This window comes from Camelus dromedarius, chromosome 31 (assembly GCF_036321535.1).
Source record: "Camelus dromedarius isolate mCamDro1 chromosome 31, mCamDro1.pat, whole genome shotgun sequence".
Classification (NCBI taxonomy): domain Eukaryota; kingdom Metazoa; phylum Chordata; class Mammalia; order Artiodactyla; family Camelidae; genus Camelus; species Camelus dromedarius.
Genome location: NC_087466.1, coordinates 1599082 through 1614599, shown reverse-complemented (window position 1 = coordinate 1614599; position 15518 = coordinate 1599082). Strand labels below are relative to the sequence as shown.

The window sequence follows — 15518 nt, the reverse complement described above, 5'->3', positions numbered from 1 at the left end:
GGCTGGGGCTTCAGAGGCCCAAGTCCAGGCAAAGAGGGGCCTCCAGGCCAAGGAGCACCAGGGCCAGGGAGGGTGAGGGCCCCAGGTGGATGCCCTGGTGGGTCTTGGTTTCAGAGCGGAGGGCCCTGGGGGTGTGTCCTCACTGTGGAGGCTGCGACATGCCCAGGTCCCAAACTCCCAGAGGCTCGACTGCTGCATAGAGGCCAGCAGGCTGCCCGCCGTCTGCCCAGCACTGCGAGGCCGCTCACTGGTCCACCTTAAGCGACAGCAGTGGTGGCGCTGGTGGGTGGGATTTCCTGCAGGAGGTGGGCCTGCCCGCGGGCCTATCCCAGGCAGAGGCAGGGTGCCTGGCGCTTCCAGAAGGGCTCTCCAGCCTGTCCTGGGAGGCTGAGGCTCCCACCCTCACCCTCCTAAGCCTGCACCCTGGGCCCCCACCCTCCTTACGTTGCCTGCTGGCCTCTTGGTCCAGCTGAGTGCCCAGTGGGCAGGGGGTAAACAACCAAGGCGCCCTGCAGTGTCACTGTGCCAGGGGGCTCAAAGAGCTCCCAGGCGAGGGTGTCAGCCTGTCCCCAGGGACCCACTCTGAGGTGTTTAGGGAAAGTTCTATGCAAGCAGAGCCCAGAAGAGGACCTGCGTGCCAAAGTGCCAGGATCTGCGGACTGGGGACGGGGCCTGGTGTTCACCCTGTGTCCACCCAAGGGGCAAGGCCTCAGGTGTGCTGTGGCTGAGTGGCTTCAGAGGGTCCTGGCACTTGGCTAGCTGGGGCTGTGAGGCGAGGCCCTGCCCCGGCGGGTGTCCTGGGCCAGCTCCGCCCTGAGCACTGGGGACGGCGGGGCGGGATGGGCGGCAGTCGCGAGGGGCCCCCGCCTGGCCCCACGGTCCCCGCCGCCGGTCCACCTTAAGGGGCGCACTGACATCAGCACGCCGTCGCCGCCACCGCCCGTGGGGTGGGATTTCCTCCGCTGCCGCTGCTGCCGCCCGGTCCTGCCTGTCCAGTCGGCCCCGCCCGCCCGGCCCCGGGGAGGGATGCGGCGGCGCGGCGCCCAGGATGCCCCGCAGCCCCGGGACGCGCCTCAAACCCGCCAAGTACATCCCGGTGGCCACGGCGGCTGCGCTACTGGTTGGCTCCAGCACCCTGTTCTTCGTGTTCACGTGAGTTGGACGCGTCTCTGGGGCCAGAAGGGGCAGGGCTGTGTCCAGCGGTGGACACAGCCTGGCAGGAACCGGCCGGGGCTGGCAGGCTGGGAGGGGTTGTGGGCACCGGGGCTGAGGCGATGAGAGCCCCCACCCTAAGCCGAGGCTGACGTCGCCACATGCCCATCCTGGGGTGCCAGGGACAGGTGAGTCCTGGGAGTGAGGACACTGGTGTCCAGCGGGCACCTCATGCGTGTGCCAGGCCGGCCCTGGGTGTGAGATGCCAGGCCAGGCAGGGGAGTGTGTGCAGGGGCTGCCCAGGGTGTGGCTGCAGACCTGCCCTCCCCACAGGCTGCCCAGAGCCACTGCCACCAGCCCTCCTTGTGATGAAGGTGGGTGGCTCTTGGGTGCCCTCCCGGCTGCCCGGCCCCAGGCCAGAGTCAAGTTGTTCCCACGTAGGTGTGGCCTGGCCCGCCTGCCACGTGCCTGCCCCACAGTCACCGCCGACGCTGGCCTGGCAGTGCCCTCTGCTTTTCCTTGACCTCCTTCTCAGGAAGGCTCAGTGGTCGCAGCTGGAGGGACCAGGTGAGGCCACACCAGGGACACCGGCTGTGGTGGGTGCTGGACACTTGAGGTCGAGGGCAGGTGGTCTCGGCTGGGCAGCCTTAGCTGCTTCACCTGTGGCTCAGGCTGGCTTTCAGCCCAGAGCAGATGCTGACGACACAGCTCCCTCTCTGTGGTCGTGCCCCCCTGCCCCAGGCTCCTAGGGCTCAGGGAGGGGTCAGGGGCCTAGGCTTCAGTCACACAGATCTGCCACCACCCCCGTCCACAGCCCAGGTTGGGACACAGCCCAGTGACCAGAGCAACAACCACTCTGGCCCTCCTGGGGGCCTGTAGCCAGTGGGGCGTTTGTTCTGAGGCAGGTCAACCCCTCAGCCTGCGGGAGCCGGGGGCAGGGGTGAGCAGGAGTGGGCCTCAGCGAGGGCGCGGGTGGGAGGTGGCGGGGCCACACTGGGTGCCCACGGGGGCAGGCAAGCCCCTACCTGGAGGCTGGGCTGGGTGGGCACCACAGGCTGCCAAGAGTGTGTTTAAAAAAGGCCTGTGTGGACGGGCCTATTTCTGGCTTCCGTGAGCAGACGTGTTCTTCCACTCATGTGCTGCCGGCTGTGGGGCTGTGGGCAGCTCAGGCAGGACAGCGAGAGGACACGTGTCCCACTGGGGCTTCTGGAGGGGCCTACACTGGCCCTGGGGCCTAAGCAGGGGTCTCAGGGAGTCTTGGCACTGCTTCCGGGCAGCCTGGCCTCCACTTGCTGGTCCTGGTTTCTGACTTCCCAAGTGCAATTTAGTGTTTGTCCCCCTGACTTTAAAAGTAATACACGTTCTCTATTGAGAACTTGTGAAACGCAGGGAAAAAGTTTAACAGGAAATTGAAATCAACCCCACCCCAGAGAGCCTGCCCACCTCCTCTCCTAAGCACACCCGGGCCCCCTGAAGGGTACTTGCTGTGAGCCTTCCTGTGATTTCAGAGGGTCCTTACGCCCTCTGTCCTCACGCTGGAGCTCTGAGCCCAGTGACACCGATGCCGAGAGGTGCAGGTTTCCCTCAGGCCAGCACAGGTGCTCCCTGCGTCTCACCTGAGAGAAGGTGCTGCGTGTTCATTTGGAAGATGGGAGTGCCAGTGCAGCAGTCATCCAGCCAAGGGACCCTTGCTCACGCCCTGGGGCCAGGCTCCCTGCACCCTAAGACCATACTTTGTGGCCACATGGCCACCGGGGAGCCAGGCCTGCCCGCAGCCCGGCTGTGCTGCCTCCTCTGAGGAAGCTGGGTTTCTGAGCAGGGGCTCTGCCAGGCAGCCTAGGCCCATTGACGCCACCACTGCAGGTGATTCTGGGCAAGCAGGGCCAGGCAGTCCCTTCCTGGGACAGGCCTCTTGTTACCCTGGCTGGCACACACACCTCTGCCCTGGTTCTGGGCTCAGGCTCACGGCCTGCCCTACCCTGCCCTAAGGGCCCCTCAGGGCTTCTTCTCTGCTCCCTGGAACTTCGCCGGACTCCAAGTGGCCCCTGGCCCCCTCTCTACACTCAGTAAACATGAGTTGCCCCCTTCGGGGCAGGTCCACACAGGCAGCAGCTCCTTCAGGGTGGGGAGCCCAAGTCTAGAGGGCAAAGGACCCCTCCCTCGGGCCAGCTCGCTGAGGGGTCAGGACCAGCAGGACATTCAGATATGTCACCAGGAGAGGCTGGGGTGCAGAAAGGATGCCTGGAGGTGGGGGTGTCACCTCTGAGGATGGGCAGCATGCCACAGGCCAGGTTCCCAGTGGCCCTCCTCCTCCAGGAAGCCTTCCTGGGTTCTTGGTGTGGTCCTGTCTCCTTGGACCCCAGAAAGCCTTCGCACTCGCTCAGTGCCATGCTGGGTCAGGTGCTGGGAGGGATGAGAACCCCCAGGCCAGGTCTCTGCCCCTGCCCTTTCTCTTCCTGGATCCACTCTGCAGAACAGCCTGTGAACTTCAGAGAACCAGGGCTGCTTGGCAGGATACCAACACCCGCGGCCGCACTGGGCTGCCTTGTCTCTCTCCAGGGACAGTGGGCTGACCTCTGGGTTGTCACTGTGGGTCCCCAGGATGGGCCTGAACTCTCCCCACACTTGGAGGCCCAGTCAGGCCGCAAGGCACAGCCTGGGACGGTGAGGGGTCCAGCACAGAGCCAGGTAGATGGCGCTACTGGCAGGGACCACACAGGACTGGAACTTGCTTCATGGGGCCTGGTGACCCTGGCCCCCTGAGCTTGTTTCCTTACCTGCTCATGTGTCTGTAGGGATTGGCTGGTGGGTACATGTGGCCAGAGGCCCTGCCTGGCCAGACCAGGGCAGAGTGGCTGAAGACCCTCTAATCCTGTGTGCCCCATGTGTGAGCTTCACTAACCAGCCTTAATGAAGGACCTGATTTAAATGAAAATGTCTGAGTTAAAATTTTCCATTGCGCGTTTAGCCTCGGCCCCGTGCTGCCCTGTAGAACCCCACCTCCCCCCGACTTGGAGCCTCAGCCCAGGTGGGGCCACAGCACAGGCGTGTGGCCCTGATGCTTGGGGGTGGGGGCTGGCCGGGGGAAGGGCTTGGAGCCTTGGAGCTGGGCCGCTCCCAGGCCTGCCCTGGGCCCACAGTGTGGCTGCAGCCAGCAGATGATGTAGGATCCCTGCCTGGCAGGGTGAGCCTGGGGCACACGGTTGCCTGGGGGACGTGGAGTGTCATCCCTGTGGTCAGAAAGGTGGGCTGGGCAACGTTGCCTGCCAGGCTTGTCCGCACAGCCTCACGCCCGCCGGGGCCAGAGAGCAGAGGGAAGTCCAGAGAGGTCGGGGCGTGGGGGTCTGTGGGCGGAGGACGTGTCTGCACCTGTGTGCGTGTGAATGAGGGTGCAGGCATGCCACTTGCGCCTGCGTGTGGGTATCTGTACACACAGTGTTCTCACACGTGTCTTACATGTTGACACATCGGCACACGTGCCGTCTGTGTGATCGTGTGCACGTGTGTGGTCATGTGTATGCACGCTTGCGCAGTAGGTGAACATGTAGCCACACACGTGTGCCTGGAGCATCGTGTGTGCGTGCTGGTGCACTGCACACGTGTGTTTGCCTGGGGCCCTGCACTTTCATGTGGATTTGTGTGTGACCATGTGCCCGTGTGTGCTCATTCATTTCTCCTCTACTTGCCGTTTCTGGGCCTGGGCGGCGTTGGCTGGTGAGCCAGTCACTGGTAGGGCACAGTGCGGGCCTGGGCAGTGGGGTCGGGTGGTGGGAGGAGGCCACCTGAGGGAGGAGCGGGGACAGGACGCGTGGAAGTGTCTGATCCTGGGTCTGAGTCAAGCCTAGGAGACTGGAGGCGGTGAGTGAAGGGCGCAGGGGCTCATGTCCCAGTCAGAGAACCCAAGCCCCCTCCAAGCCTGCCCAACACTGGCTAAGCCCACCCTGCGCTCCCCGGGTACATGCTGCCCAAGCACGCAGCGGGTAGCTGGTGCCCACCAGGATGGAGGCCACCCAGTGCTTCACTGTAAGCGTTGCCCCTTTGCCTATCCCTCACCCCAGGCATGTCACTCAGGGCTGCTGTCCCTCTCATGCAGTCTGGGGAGTCATTGAGGCTCGGGAAGGACAATACACTGTGGACCGCCAGGTCTGATGGGAGCTCTGGTCAGCGTGGGGCTGGGGTTCAGTCCCTGCCTGCCTACATGACGGTTGAACCCCAGCTCAGATGTAGACTTACCCCCAAGACCCTGGGTGACAAGCCCTCAGACACCTGCTCCCTGTCTGTGAAATGGGGATGCACCTGGTTTCAGCACATCTGTCCATTCTCGGCCGCCCGGCACCCTGGGTCCCCTCAGCCCCTTCCTCTCCGGGAGCAGGCTGGCTCCACCGCGTGTGACAGTGCAGGTGCCTGAGAGCCACGTTTTACTTTTGCACAGACCATGTGGCCAGCCCTCTCCAGAAGGCATGTGGGGAGCTGGCCTGCACCACTGGGTGAGGTCTGTCATGCCCCACCTCTCCCCAGTTCTGGGCATACCTGGCTCTCTCACCTGTCCCCACTAGCACCTGGGCCTGTGTCTCCTCCCTCTTCTTAGGTAGACCGTGCCTCAGGGACCCACAGTCATCCTGCCAAATGGCATTGGGTCAGAGGCCCCAGACGCGCATTGAGTGCTGTCTGTATGCCAGGCTCCAGCATGCAGGGATGGGGGGTGTGGAAGGTGTCTGCTCCGGGCCACCTGGGCAAGGGGTGGCAGAGGAAGGCCCTCCTGGCAGAGGGAACCCGTGTCCTCAGGCTGTGCATCCACCTCATGATGGGTCCTAGAGCAGAGGAAGGGATAATCACGGCTCCCAGCCTGCGAGAGCACTGCCGTGGGAAGCGGAATCTTTAAATAGCCTCTCGTTTCCACTAAAAATAGAGAAGTTCTGCTGCCATGGGGGTGGTTGCTGGGGCGGCGGGGCTGGCTCCTGGCCAAGGCGGGCGTGGGTGCGCCAGTGTGGCCAGCGTGTGCTGGGCGGCAGGGAGGGCCACGGGCACCACTCACCCCGCTGGTGGCTGCAATGCCCCATTCTTGTGGTCGAGGCTGCTGTGGGGATCCCCACCGGCCCCCCACCTCCACAGAGGGCCTGAGTGTGGGGAGGGTGCCCCTGCTTGTCACACGGCCATGGGAGATGAGGAACTGAGGCCAGAGAGTCTTCATGGTACCCAGGTGGGTTGACTCAGGGACACACTGTAGAGTTGGGGCAGGAGCCCCAGGCCATGTGCCAGACCTGGTGGGTCTCCATGGGGGGACTCTGGCCAGGTCCTGCCAGGGCTGAGGAAGACACTCCCTCTGCCAGAGCATCCAGCAGGGAGGTGTGCAAGACCTTTTCAGGGAGCCAAAGGGAAGGCTGGGAAGGCTTCCTGGAACAGGGGGCAGCTTGGAGCCAAGTGGTGGGAGATGGCAAAGGGGTAGGGGTGCCATGCTTTCAGTTTCCAGCTATTCTGCCCTGCCATGTGGAGACAAACTAAAAAGAAGGGGCCACCCGGGTGGGGGGATACACCCAAGGCCCAGACCCTGAGACAGCACCCCTCAGGGAAGAACAGGTCCCATGTGCTTGCGGACCTCTGACTGTGGCTCCCCACACACACTGCACAGTCTCCCTGGAGAAGGGGCCCTGCTGAGCTGGGGCAGATCTGGGTGGGGCCCAAGGCAGGCCTGAGCTGCCTGGCGGGTCACTGGCTTCCATCCCTCACAGCACATGGGCAGAGTAGCCTCCTTTCCTGTCCTGGGCTCCCCCCCTAGTCTATACCCCTCAAGGCAGGGGACCCAGGGAAGATGCCAGCCAGGGCGGGAGGTTGTGGCTAGGCTCTGGCCACCCCTCCTAAATGGTGTAACCCAGCCTGTGGGCCTCTCTGAGCCTCAGTTTCCTCATCTGGGAGTTATGTTCCTAACAAGTACTTGGGGGTGCTGGGACCAGAGCTGGCACACAGGGAGCCTGCGCACAGCCCTGATGATTAGAGGTCTCCCAGTCAGCCTGTGGCAACAGTGGCCTCCTGACTGCCGCTCTGAGCACAGTGGTACCCTTGAAGCTCTGCCTGCACATGTGTGGCCACGCCTAATTCCTCTGCCCTGAGAATCCTCCCCACACACCCGCCACACCCCAGACCCAGCTCTGCCCTGCTGTCTGACACAGGTGCCCGTGGCTGACACGAGCTGTGTCCCCAGCTGTTCCTGTCTACAATGGCATCCTCTTCCTCTTCGTCCTGGCCAACTTCAGCATGGCCACCTTCATGGACCCCGGCGTCTTCCCCCGAGGTAAGGCCCTGGGCCGGAGCAGCTTAGCAGCTCACTTCTGCTAGAGTGTGAGTGGCTGACTTGGGAGAGCCTGGCGGGGGTGGGGGTAGGGGTAGAGGGCCCCAGTGGGCGGGCTGGCTGGGGAGAGGCTCTGCCAGGGAAGTCACTCTCCTGCCGCTCCACCCCGTCCTGGCCCACAGCGGACGAGGACGAGGATAAGGAGGACGACTTCCGGGCCCCGCTGTACAAGAACGTGGATGTGCGGGGCATCCAGGTCCGTATGAAGTGGTGCGCCACCTGCCACTTCTACCGCCCGCCGCGCTGCTCCCACTGCAGCGTCTGCGACAACTGTGTAGAGGTGACCACCCCTCCCACCCCCGCCCCAGCCCTCCTCCCTGCCCACCGTGCGCCCTGACCCGCTGCTCCTGCCCAGGACTTCGACCACCATTGCCCCTGGGTCAACAACTGCATCGGCCGCCGCAACTACCGCTACTTCTTCCTGTTTCTGCTGTCACTCAGCGCACACATGGTGGGCGTGGTCGCCTTCGGCCTGGTCTACGTGCTGCACCACGCGGAGGGTCTCGGTGCCGCACACACCACCATCACGTATCCTTGGCCTGACCACGGGGCCGTGAGGGGACACCTCTCGGGGGTCTCGAGGCTCAGAGTCCCTGGGGAGCAGGCTTCCTCCCGGAATGGGTGGTGGGGAGGGGTGGGTGGTTTGTCCACAGGCACCTGCTCTGTGTCTTCACCCCTGGCCGTTGGCCTTAACAGGCCAGCATGGCCGTCATGTGTGTGGCTGGTCTCTTCTTCATCCCTGTCATTGGCCTCACTGGCTTCCACGTGGTGCTGGTCACTCGGGGTCGAACCACAAATGAGCAGGTGCAGACCAGGTGGGGCTGTTCAGGGTGGGGATGGGGATGGGCATGAGAGGGTCCCAGGTGAGCTGAGGGAAGAGCAGGGCTGCACAGGGGCTGGGGGTCGGTCAGGGCAAGGCCATGGGGGCTCTGAGCCAGTGTGGCCTGGGCAGCTGTGGTGGGAAGCTCTGGCCCTGCAGCCCCTGGGGGTGGTTTGGGATGTGGGGTCTGGACTGCCCTGTATCCTGCTCACTCCCACCTGTGGACACTGTAGTCACTAGGGAATGAGAGCCCAGAAATTCCATAGCCACACACAGGGGCTGGCCCTGGTGACCTGGGTGGGGGCACCCCTGGGCTGGCCCGGCCTGTCTCCATGCACTCCTTGGCCTGGACCCAGAGTGGCTAGGCTGGCTGAGGGGTTCGCTGTCCACAGGTGACCGGGAAGTTCCGTGGGGGAGTGAACCCCTTCACCCGTGGCTGCTACGGGAACGTGGAGCACGTGCTGTGCAGCCCCCTGGCACCCCGGTGAGGCCTGGGGGGGTGGAGGGGCCTCTGCTGGGGTGGGGGTCAGCCATGGATCCTCAGCCTGATCAACTGACCACTGTGCCGCTGGTGCAGGTATGTGGTAGAGCCGCCCCGCCTGCCGCTCGCCGCCCGCCTGAAGCCGCCTTTCCTTCGGCCGGAGCTCCTGGAGCGAGCGGCCCCTCTCAAGGTCAAGCTGAGCGACAACGGGCTAAAGGCCGGCCTGGGCCGCAGCAAGGTGGGGCCCGGGGTGGGACCGGGGTGGGGGGCGGGTGGACCTGGGGTGGGGTGGGGGTGGGGCCTGGGATGGGAGAGGGTCAGACTGTGGGGGTGGGAAGCAGCCCAAAGTCAGGGGGCCTGGACGAAGTTGGGAGGGCTGGGTGGATTCTGTGGGAGGGTCCACACCCCGGGAAGGAGTCCCGGTTAAGCCCCACCCCCGGCCTGCACCCTATCCACCACTGACCACGCCCCCTCCCAGTCCAAGGGCAGCCTGGACCGGCTGGATGAGAAGCCGCTGGACCTGGGGCCACCGCTGCCCCCCAAGGCAGAGGCCGGCACGTTTGCCAGCGACCTGCAGACCCCACGCCCGGGCAGTGCTGGTGAGGTGGGGGCGGCCGAACGGAGGGCGGGGCGCGGACTGATCCCAGCTTGACTGTGGTCCGTCTCCTCCAGAGAGCGCCCTGTCGGCGCAGAGGACCAGCCCCCCGACACCCGCCATGTACAAGTTCCGGCCCGCCTTTCCCACGGGTCCCAAGGCGCCCTTCTGTGGGCCGGGCGAGCAGGTGAGGAGGCCCCGCCCCGCCCCGAGGTCCCGCCCCCGAGGAGGTCCTTCTTGAGACCCCGCCCTCGGAGGCTCCAGAGCCCCACCCCCAGGCCTCACCCCGAGGGCCCCGCCTGGGTCACAGAGGGTGCGGGCATCCCAGCTGGGGGCGGTGGAGCAGGGCAGGGCAGGGCAGGGTGTCCAGGGAGGGGCTGGCACAGAGTCCTGGACCCCCCCCCACTGCCCTTGGCCAGCGTTGCCTCTGCCCCCAGGAGTCTTGTGTGCCTGGGTGCCTGGAATTCCACCATTAGTCACTGCATACGCCGGCGTGGAAGCTTCAGAGGAATCTGAGATTGTTTGAGGAAGCACGCGGAGCAGTGGGCAGCCTGAGCAGGGACCCAGAGCCCGAGGTTCCCGGGCTGCCTGCCTCCTTCAAGGCCACCCAAGGGCAGGGCCGTGGCTGGGATGGCACTCCTAGACCAGCCCATATCCCCCAGGGACGCCCCCTCCACCCCGACCAGTGTCCTGCCTGACCCTGCCTCTGGGGCCCACTGGTCCAGGCAGTCACTCTGGGCCTCCCTGGCCAGTGTGTGGTGGCCCTTCTGGGGAAAGGGGATCTTTAGGTGGTTACCCCCTTCCTGGGATTGTCCTGTGTCTTACGAAGGGTCCAGCTCGTTGGCCAAGTGCCTTGAGGTTATATTTGCCCCCAAACACGCCTCTTCTGGGTTTTGAGGTTCCACAGGCTCTTGTCCCAGCCCAAGCCCAAGCTGGGTAGTCTCCGAGGGTACCACCCTGGTGTCTGCAGCAGCCAGCTCTGGCCTTGCACTGCCCGCCCTGCCCCTCAGCTGTGGGGTGTCTGGGGGAGGGCCCTGGGTTGCTGTGGAGTTATCAAGTCTCCTCCAGGTCCTGCTCCCCAGGCTGACCCTGCACCCGCTTCTCACCTGGGGAGTGCAGCAGGGTCACATGTGCAGCCTTCCCTGGGGAGATACTGGAGCCCTTCTCCCCTCCACCCTGTCCCCACTTTCTTCCGTAGTGGGCAGGGGACAGAGAGCTTCTGGGAACAACTCAGTTGCACCTGCTGCTACCTTTGATGCTACCAGGACTGCCACCTCCAAGTGGGCACAAGGCACTTGGTGACCAGGCAGGGCATGGCTGGTGGGCAGAGGTGGACATCACCCTCTCTCCCTGCAGGTCACAGGCCCTGACTCCCTGACTCTGGGGGAGGACAGCATCCACAGCCTGGACTTTGCATCTGAGCCCAGCCTGGACCTTCCTGACTACCCGCCCAGTGGCTTGCATGCGGCCTACCCACCGTCCCCACCACTCAGCGCCACTGACACCTTCTCGGGTGCCTTGCGCTCCCTGAGCCTCAAGGCTGCAAGCCGGCGGGGTGGGGATCACATGGCCCTGCAGCCCCTGCGCTCCGAGGGTGGGCCCCCCACGCCCCACCGCAGCATCTTCCCCTCCCATGCGCTGCCCAACCGCAACGGCAGCCTGTCCTATGACAGCCTGCTGAACCCTGGCTCGCCTGGGGGCCACACGTGCCCGGCCCACCCCTCGGCGGGTGTGGCTGGCTACCGTGCTCCCTACCTGCATGCAGGGGCGGTGGGTGACCCCCCGCGGCCCCCACCCCGCAGCTTCAGCCCTGTGCTGGGTCCCCGGCCGCGGGAGCCCTCGCCCGTGCGCTACGACAACCTGTCCAGGACCATCATGGCCTCCATCCAGGAGCGCAAGGACAGGGAGGAGCGCGAGAGGCTGCTGCGCTCTCAGGCCGACTCACTCTTTGGAGACTCGGGCGTCTACGATGCGCCCAGCTCCTACAGCCTGCAGCAGGCCAGCGTGCTGTCCGAGGGCCCCCGCGGCCCGGCGCTGCGCTACGGCTCCAGGGATGACCTGGTGGCCGGTCCCGGCTTCGGAGGTGCCCGCAACCCGGCGCTACAGGCCTCACTGTCCTCGCTGTCCAGTGCCGTGAGCCGGGCGCCACGGACCTCCTCCTCCTCCCTGCAGGCCGACCTGACTAACAGCAGTGCCCCAGGGACCCGGCCCCCCAGTGGCTCGCACAGGTCGCCCGCACGCCAGGTCCCTCCGTCCCCTCCCGGCACTCCTCGCTCGCCCTCCTACGGGGGCCCCAAAGCCGTCGCCTTCATCCACACGGACCTCCCGGAACCGCCGCCCTCACTGGCCATGCAGAGGTGGGTGCTGGGGTGGCAGTTGGCTTCCTGGCACAGGGCAGCTCTCTGGCCGCCTGCAGGACCTCTTGGCCAAGCTCATGTGGGTTGCCCGGGAGGCCTGTGGCTGCCTAGCGGGGAGGGCCTCACCCACCTTGAAGGCTTCTGGTGGCCTATGTGAGGGCTGCCCAGTTCCAGGGTCCCCCAGCAGGTCTGGGACCGGGGGCAGAAGGATTGAATCTTGAGCCCAGTGCCCCACATTCTGCCCCCACTGCACAGACCCAGTGTGTGGGAGACCCTGGTGCCACTTGCCCCATCCAGAAGGCTGAGTCAGGGGGATGTCACCCCACAGAAAACATGCCACCCTGGGTGCACACAGCCCCAGGAAGCAAGGGCTTCCCTGCTCAGAGATGGGAAAGCTGAGGCTCGGAGTGGGCAGGCAGGTCCCAGGCCCCAGAGGTGGGTGCGGGCTGCTTGCTTGTCAGGGTCAGGTCCAAATACAAGAGCTGAGCACCTGCTGTGTGCCAGCCCCATGCTGGGCATCACCAGGCGTCAGCCAGCTGCTGGGAGCAAGGGATGGGTTGGCCAGGAGGTTGGTGTTGTGGGTGCAGGTCAAGAGGGTGCCAGCCAAGAGGCAGCCAAAGGAGGGAGGGGCTCCTGCCCACATGAATGTTTGGGCAGCAGTGTCAACCACACCATTGGTCAGTGCTGGATAGGCTGGGGGGCAGAAGGGCAGCCCCTCGTTTTCCTAGGAGGGAGCAGGGAGGAGGCCACCTAGTCACCTCTGGGCTCCAAAGCTCGGGGCACCCGGACAGGGCAGGGTCCAGGATCTCATCTGGCCAGCGTCCCCCTGACCTCCCTGTATTGTGTGGCCTGTGCCAGTCCAGTGGGAGTGACCCAGTGGCTTGGGAGGCCATTGTGGTGTCTCTCTGTCCTGTGACAGCAGGACCCTTCCCCTGCAGGCTCTGCACCCCGACGCAGCTCCATGTGAGAGCTTTTGCGCTCAGATGCAGGGGCTGCCCAGGGCTCCATCTGTGTCTGTGTCCTCTGTCCATTGCCTCTGCTGGCCTCTGTCCTGCCGTGGTCCCGTGTTCACCGTGTGCGTGCGTGTGTCTGCTTATTTTGATGCAGGGACCACCCTCAGCTGAAGACCCCCCCAAGTAAGCTTAATGGGCAGTCCCCGGGCCTGGCCCGCTTGGGCCCTGCCACCGGCCCCCCGGGGCCCTCCGCCAGCCCCGCCCGGCACACGCTCGTTAAGAAAGTATCCGGCGTGGGTGGGACCACGTACGAGATCTCGGTGTGAGGACTGACTGCCACTCGTCGCCGTGGCACCATGGGAGCCAGGAAGCCCCAGCGGCTGCCCCCCTCCCAACTTCTCTGCCCCGGGAGAGGAGGCCCAGGCTTGGTGTGGACGCATCGGCGGGAGAGAGAACCACGCCTCCACGAGCCTATCCCTCGTCCTCGGCCCGGCCACCCACCCATCTGCTCACCAGGGCACAGCCCAGACAAGGGCCATGAGGCTGCAGGATCTATGTGCTGGCCCCACGGGCGGGGCCAGCATGGGGGCTGGACTGCACCTGTGCCCCTGAGATTGTCACCAGGCCAGTGCCCACCCATTTCCCTTACAGATGGGTCCTCCCAGACCGAGGACCCTGCCGCCCGGCTGCTCCTAACCCTCTGGAAGCTTGTGGCTTGGCAAGGCCTTCTCTTCTGCGGGGAGTCCAGGCCCAGCTCTGGGTTTTGAGGGACCGTGGGCAAACGGGCAGCCAGCTGTGGGTGGGGTCCTGGCTCCATGTGTCTCGTCTGGCCCAGCTGGTGGGCGTGTCCCCGTGTCTGTGCGCTGAGCTGCCCTGCTGCGTCCCATGTGTTAACGCTCAGGCTCCGCTGCTCCCACTGCCGGGAAACTCGCTTTAATTGAAGCCTTAACCTCTGCTTTATGCTCTTGTGGGAGGCGCTGGGGGCCGGGGGAGCAGCCACAGGGGGCCCAGAAGACCCCCACCCAAGGCACGCAGCGTCCAGGCCCCGCTGGAGCCTCCGCGCCCATGTGGGAAGCACATTCGGGAGGGTCGGCGTTTTGTCTGGCGCCAGGGACCCGCGAGTAAGCACACGGCAGCGTCCGCTTGCGTTGTGTCTGTTTTATGTTTTTATATCTACATCTATATATCTATAATTTTATTAAAAAAAGAAAAAGAGTCATTTTGATCCTTTCCTTGAGCCCCTGGCCTGGTGGGGGGAAGAGCGGGTCCAGCTCCGGGAGAGGCCGCTGACTTATGCCGAGTTGGAGGCCGGGGAGGTGGGGGCTGGCCGGCTGGTCTTTGGCTGACAGGCGTGAGGCTCCCCTGGGTCTGCGTCATCCCTGGCAGTGACAGGCTGTTTGGAGAGCGGCTGGGGCTGCAGCAGCCTCAGGGGCCCCTGGGGCTCCGGGAGTAAGGAGTGCCCGCTGGCTGGAGGCCCTGTGGGGCCGCCGCCACGTCCTGTAGCTGCGGCCCCTGGGGCGGAGGCAACAGGAGCACACAGCTTCCCAGAGCCACGTGGGAGGTGCGCGGGCCTGGGTGCCCAGTGGGGGTGGTCCTGCCTTGCTGACCTCCACTTTCTGCTTCTTTCTCACGGGACGCTGCAACCGCAGGGGGTGGACCGGCACCTGCAGCCGTGGATGGGGGCGGCGTGGCCAGCCCCGGGCGCCCCCCGGCCTGCACCTGTGCCACCTCGGCCTCCCTGAGGACCGCCCAGCGCTGCGGGCCTCCTGGAGCCCGGCTGCTGGGGCGCCCTACCGCGGGGCTGTGTGCCGCCTGCACTCGGCTGCCTCCAGCCTTTTCCCCAGCCTCTCGGGGCCTGAGCGGGACACCAAGTAGGCCCCTCCAGGGCTCAGGACAGCCCAGCCCAGAAGGACAGCCCAGGAGGCAGGCTGCCACGGACCCTGGGATGTGGGCTGGGGTCCCCTCTCCACCAGCCGCACCTTGTCTGACCCCGAGCCCACCAGGGCCCGTGACCCTGTGCCCTCCCACCTCAGGAAGTCCCCACCTGCTGCAGAGATTCCAACGCCCCAGGCAAAGGCCCCTGGGCTGCTGGGACCAGCACGGCCTTCCCAGGTGCCTCATCCCCAACCTCCCTGCCTGACCGAGCACTTTACATGCCACTTCCTCCCCAGGGAGCCTGGGCTCTGTGGGTGGGCCGAGTAGGGGCCTCAGGTGCCCCTGCAGATCAGTGCGCTCCCCTCTCCCCTCACCCAGCACACGGACAGATGCCTTAACCTCCTGGAGCCCCCACCAGGTGGGCCGCAGGGGCCTGGCCAGGGCGGGGTGACCCCGCCGTCCAGCGCGGTTCTGCTCATGCTCTGCCCTGGCCCCGCCCGGGCGGTCTTGACTCCACTTGGAGATGCTGTCGCACCTGAGGAGCTCAGAGGGCCTGGCTGCCCACAGCCCTGCCGTCCCCAGACAGCTGGGCAGGGCCACCTCCAGGGGAGGGGTGGAGCCCCGGCCGCCCTGCTGCCTGGGTGGGGGCTCTGTTTCTCCCACTTGGGGGTGAGCAGCCACACAGCGGTTCTCTATTGTTCGAAAAGGTACCCCCCACCCCACTTTCATGCACTAAATAAAACCTTTGGTGTTTATCTCCACGACTCTGTCCACAAATGTGCTCCCCCGTCTTTTGAGCCTTGGGCAGTGCCAGGAGCCTGCACAGGACAGGGACCCTGGGTTGGGGAGGGAACAGGAACAGGGGTCATGGTGGTGACTGGGCAGGTGTGGGGAGGGTAGGGTGGTCAGCCAGATAGGAACAGGGTTATGTGAGGGGTA

General features: G+C 65.3%; 1 protein-coding gene across 3 annotated transcripts; it reads left to right on the top strand.

Moving 5' to 3' along the window:
• Positions 1-432: 432 nt before the first annotated feature.
• On the top strand, positions 433-15304 carry ZDHHC8 (zinc finger DHHC-type palmitoyltransferase 8). Of its 3 annotated transcripts, none has more exons than XM_031443265.2 (11): positions 433-1152; positions 7320-7441; positions 7621-7694; positions 7854-8026; positions 8200-8302; positions 8711-8802; positions 8896-9037; positions 9278-9398; positions 9472-9581; positions 10751-11751; positions 14354-15304. In XM_031443265.2, exons 1-11 carry the CDS (start codon positions 1049-1051, stop codon positions 14577-14579), a joined length of 2268 nt encoding a protein of 755 aa, XP_031299125.2. In that variant the 5' UTR covers positions 433-1048; the 3' UTR covers positions 14580-15304. The 3 variants fall into 3 exon arrangements, with proteins under 3 accessions (XP_031299125.2, XP_031299129.2, XP_064337027.1); XM_031443269.2 differs by having other exon boundaries at positions 490-1152; positions 7621-7778; XM_064480957.1 differs by lacking the exon at positions 14354-15304 and adding an exon at positions 12859-13919 and having other exon boundaries at positions 503-1152; positions 7621-7778.
• The last annotated feature ends 214 nt before the right edge of the window (positions 15305-15518 follow it).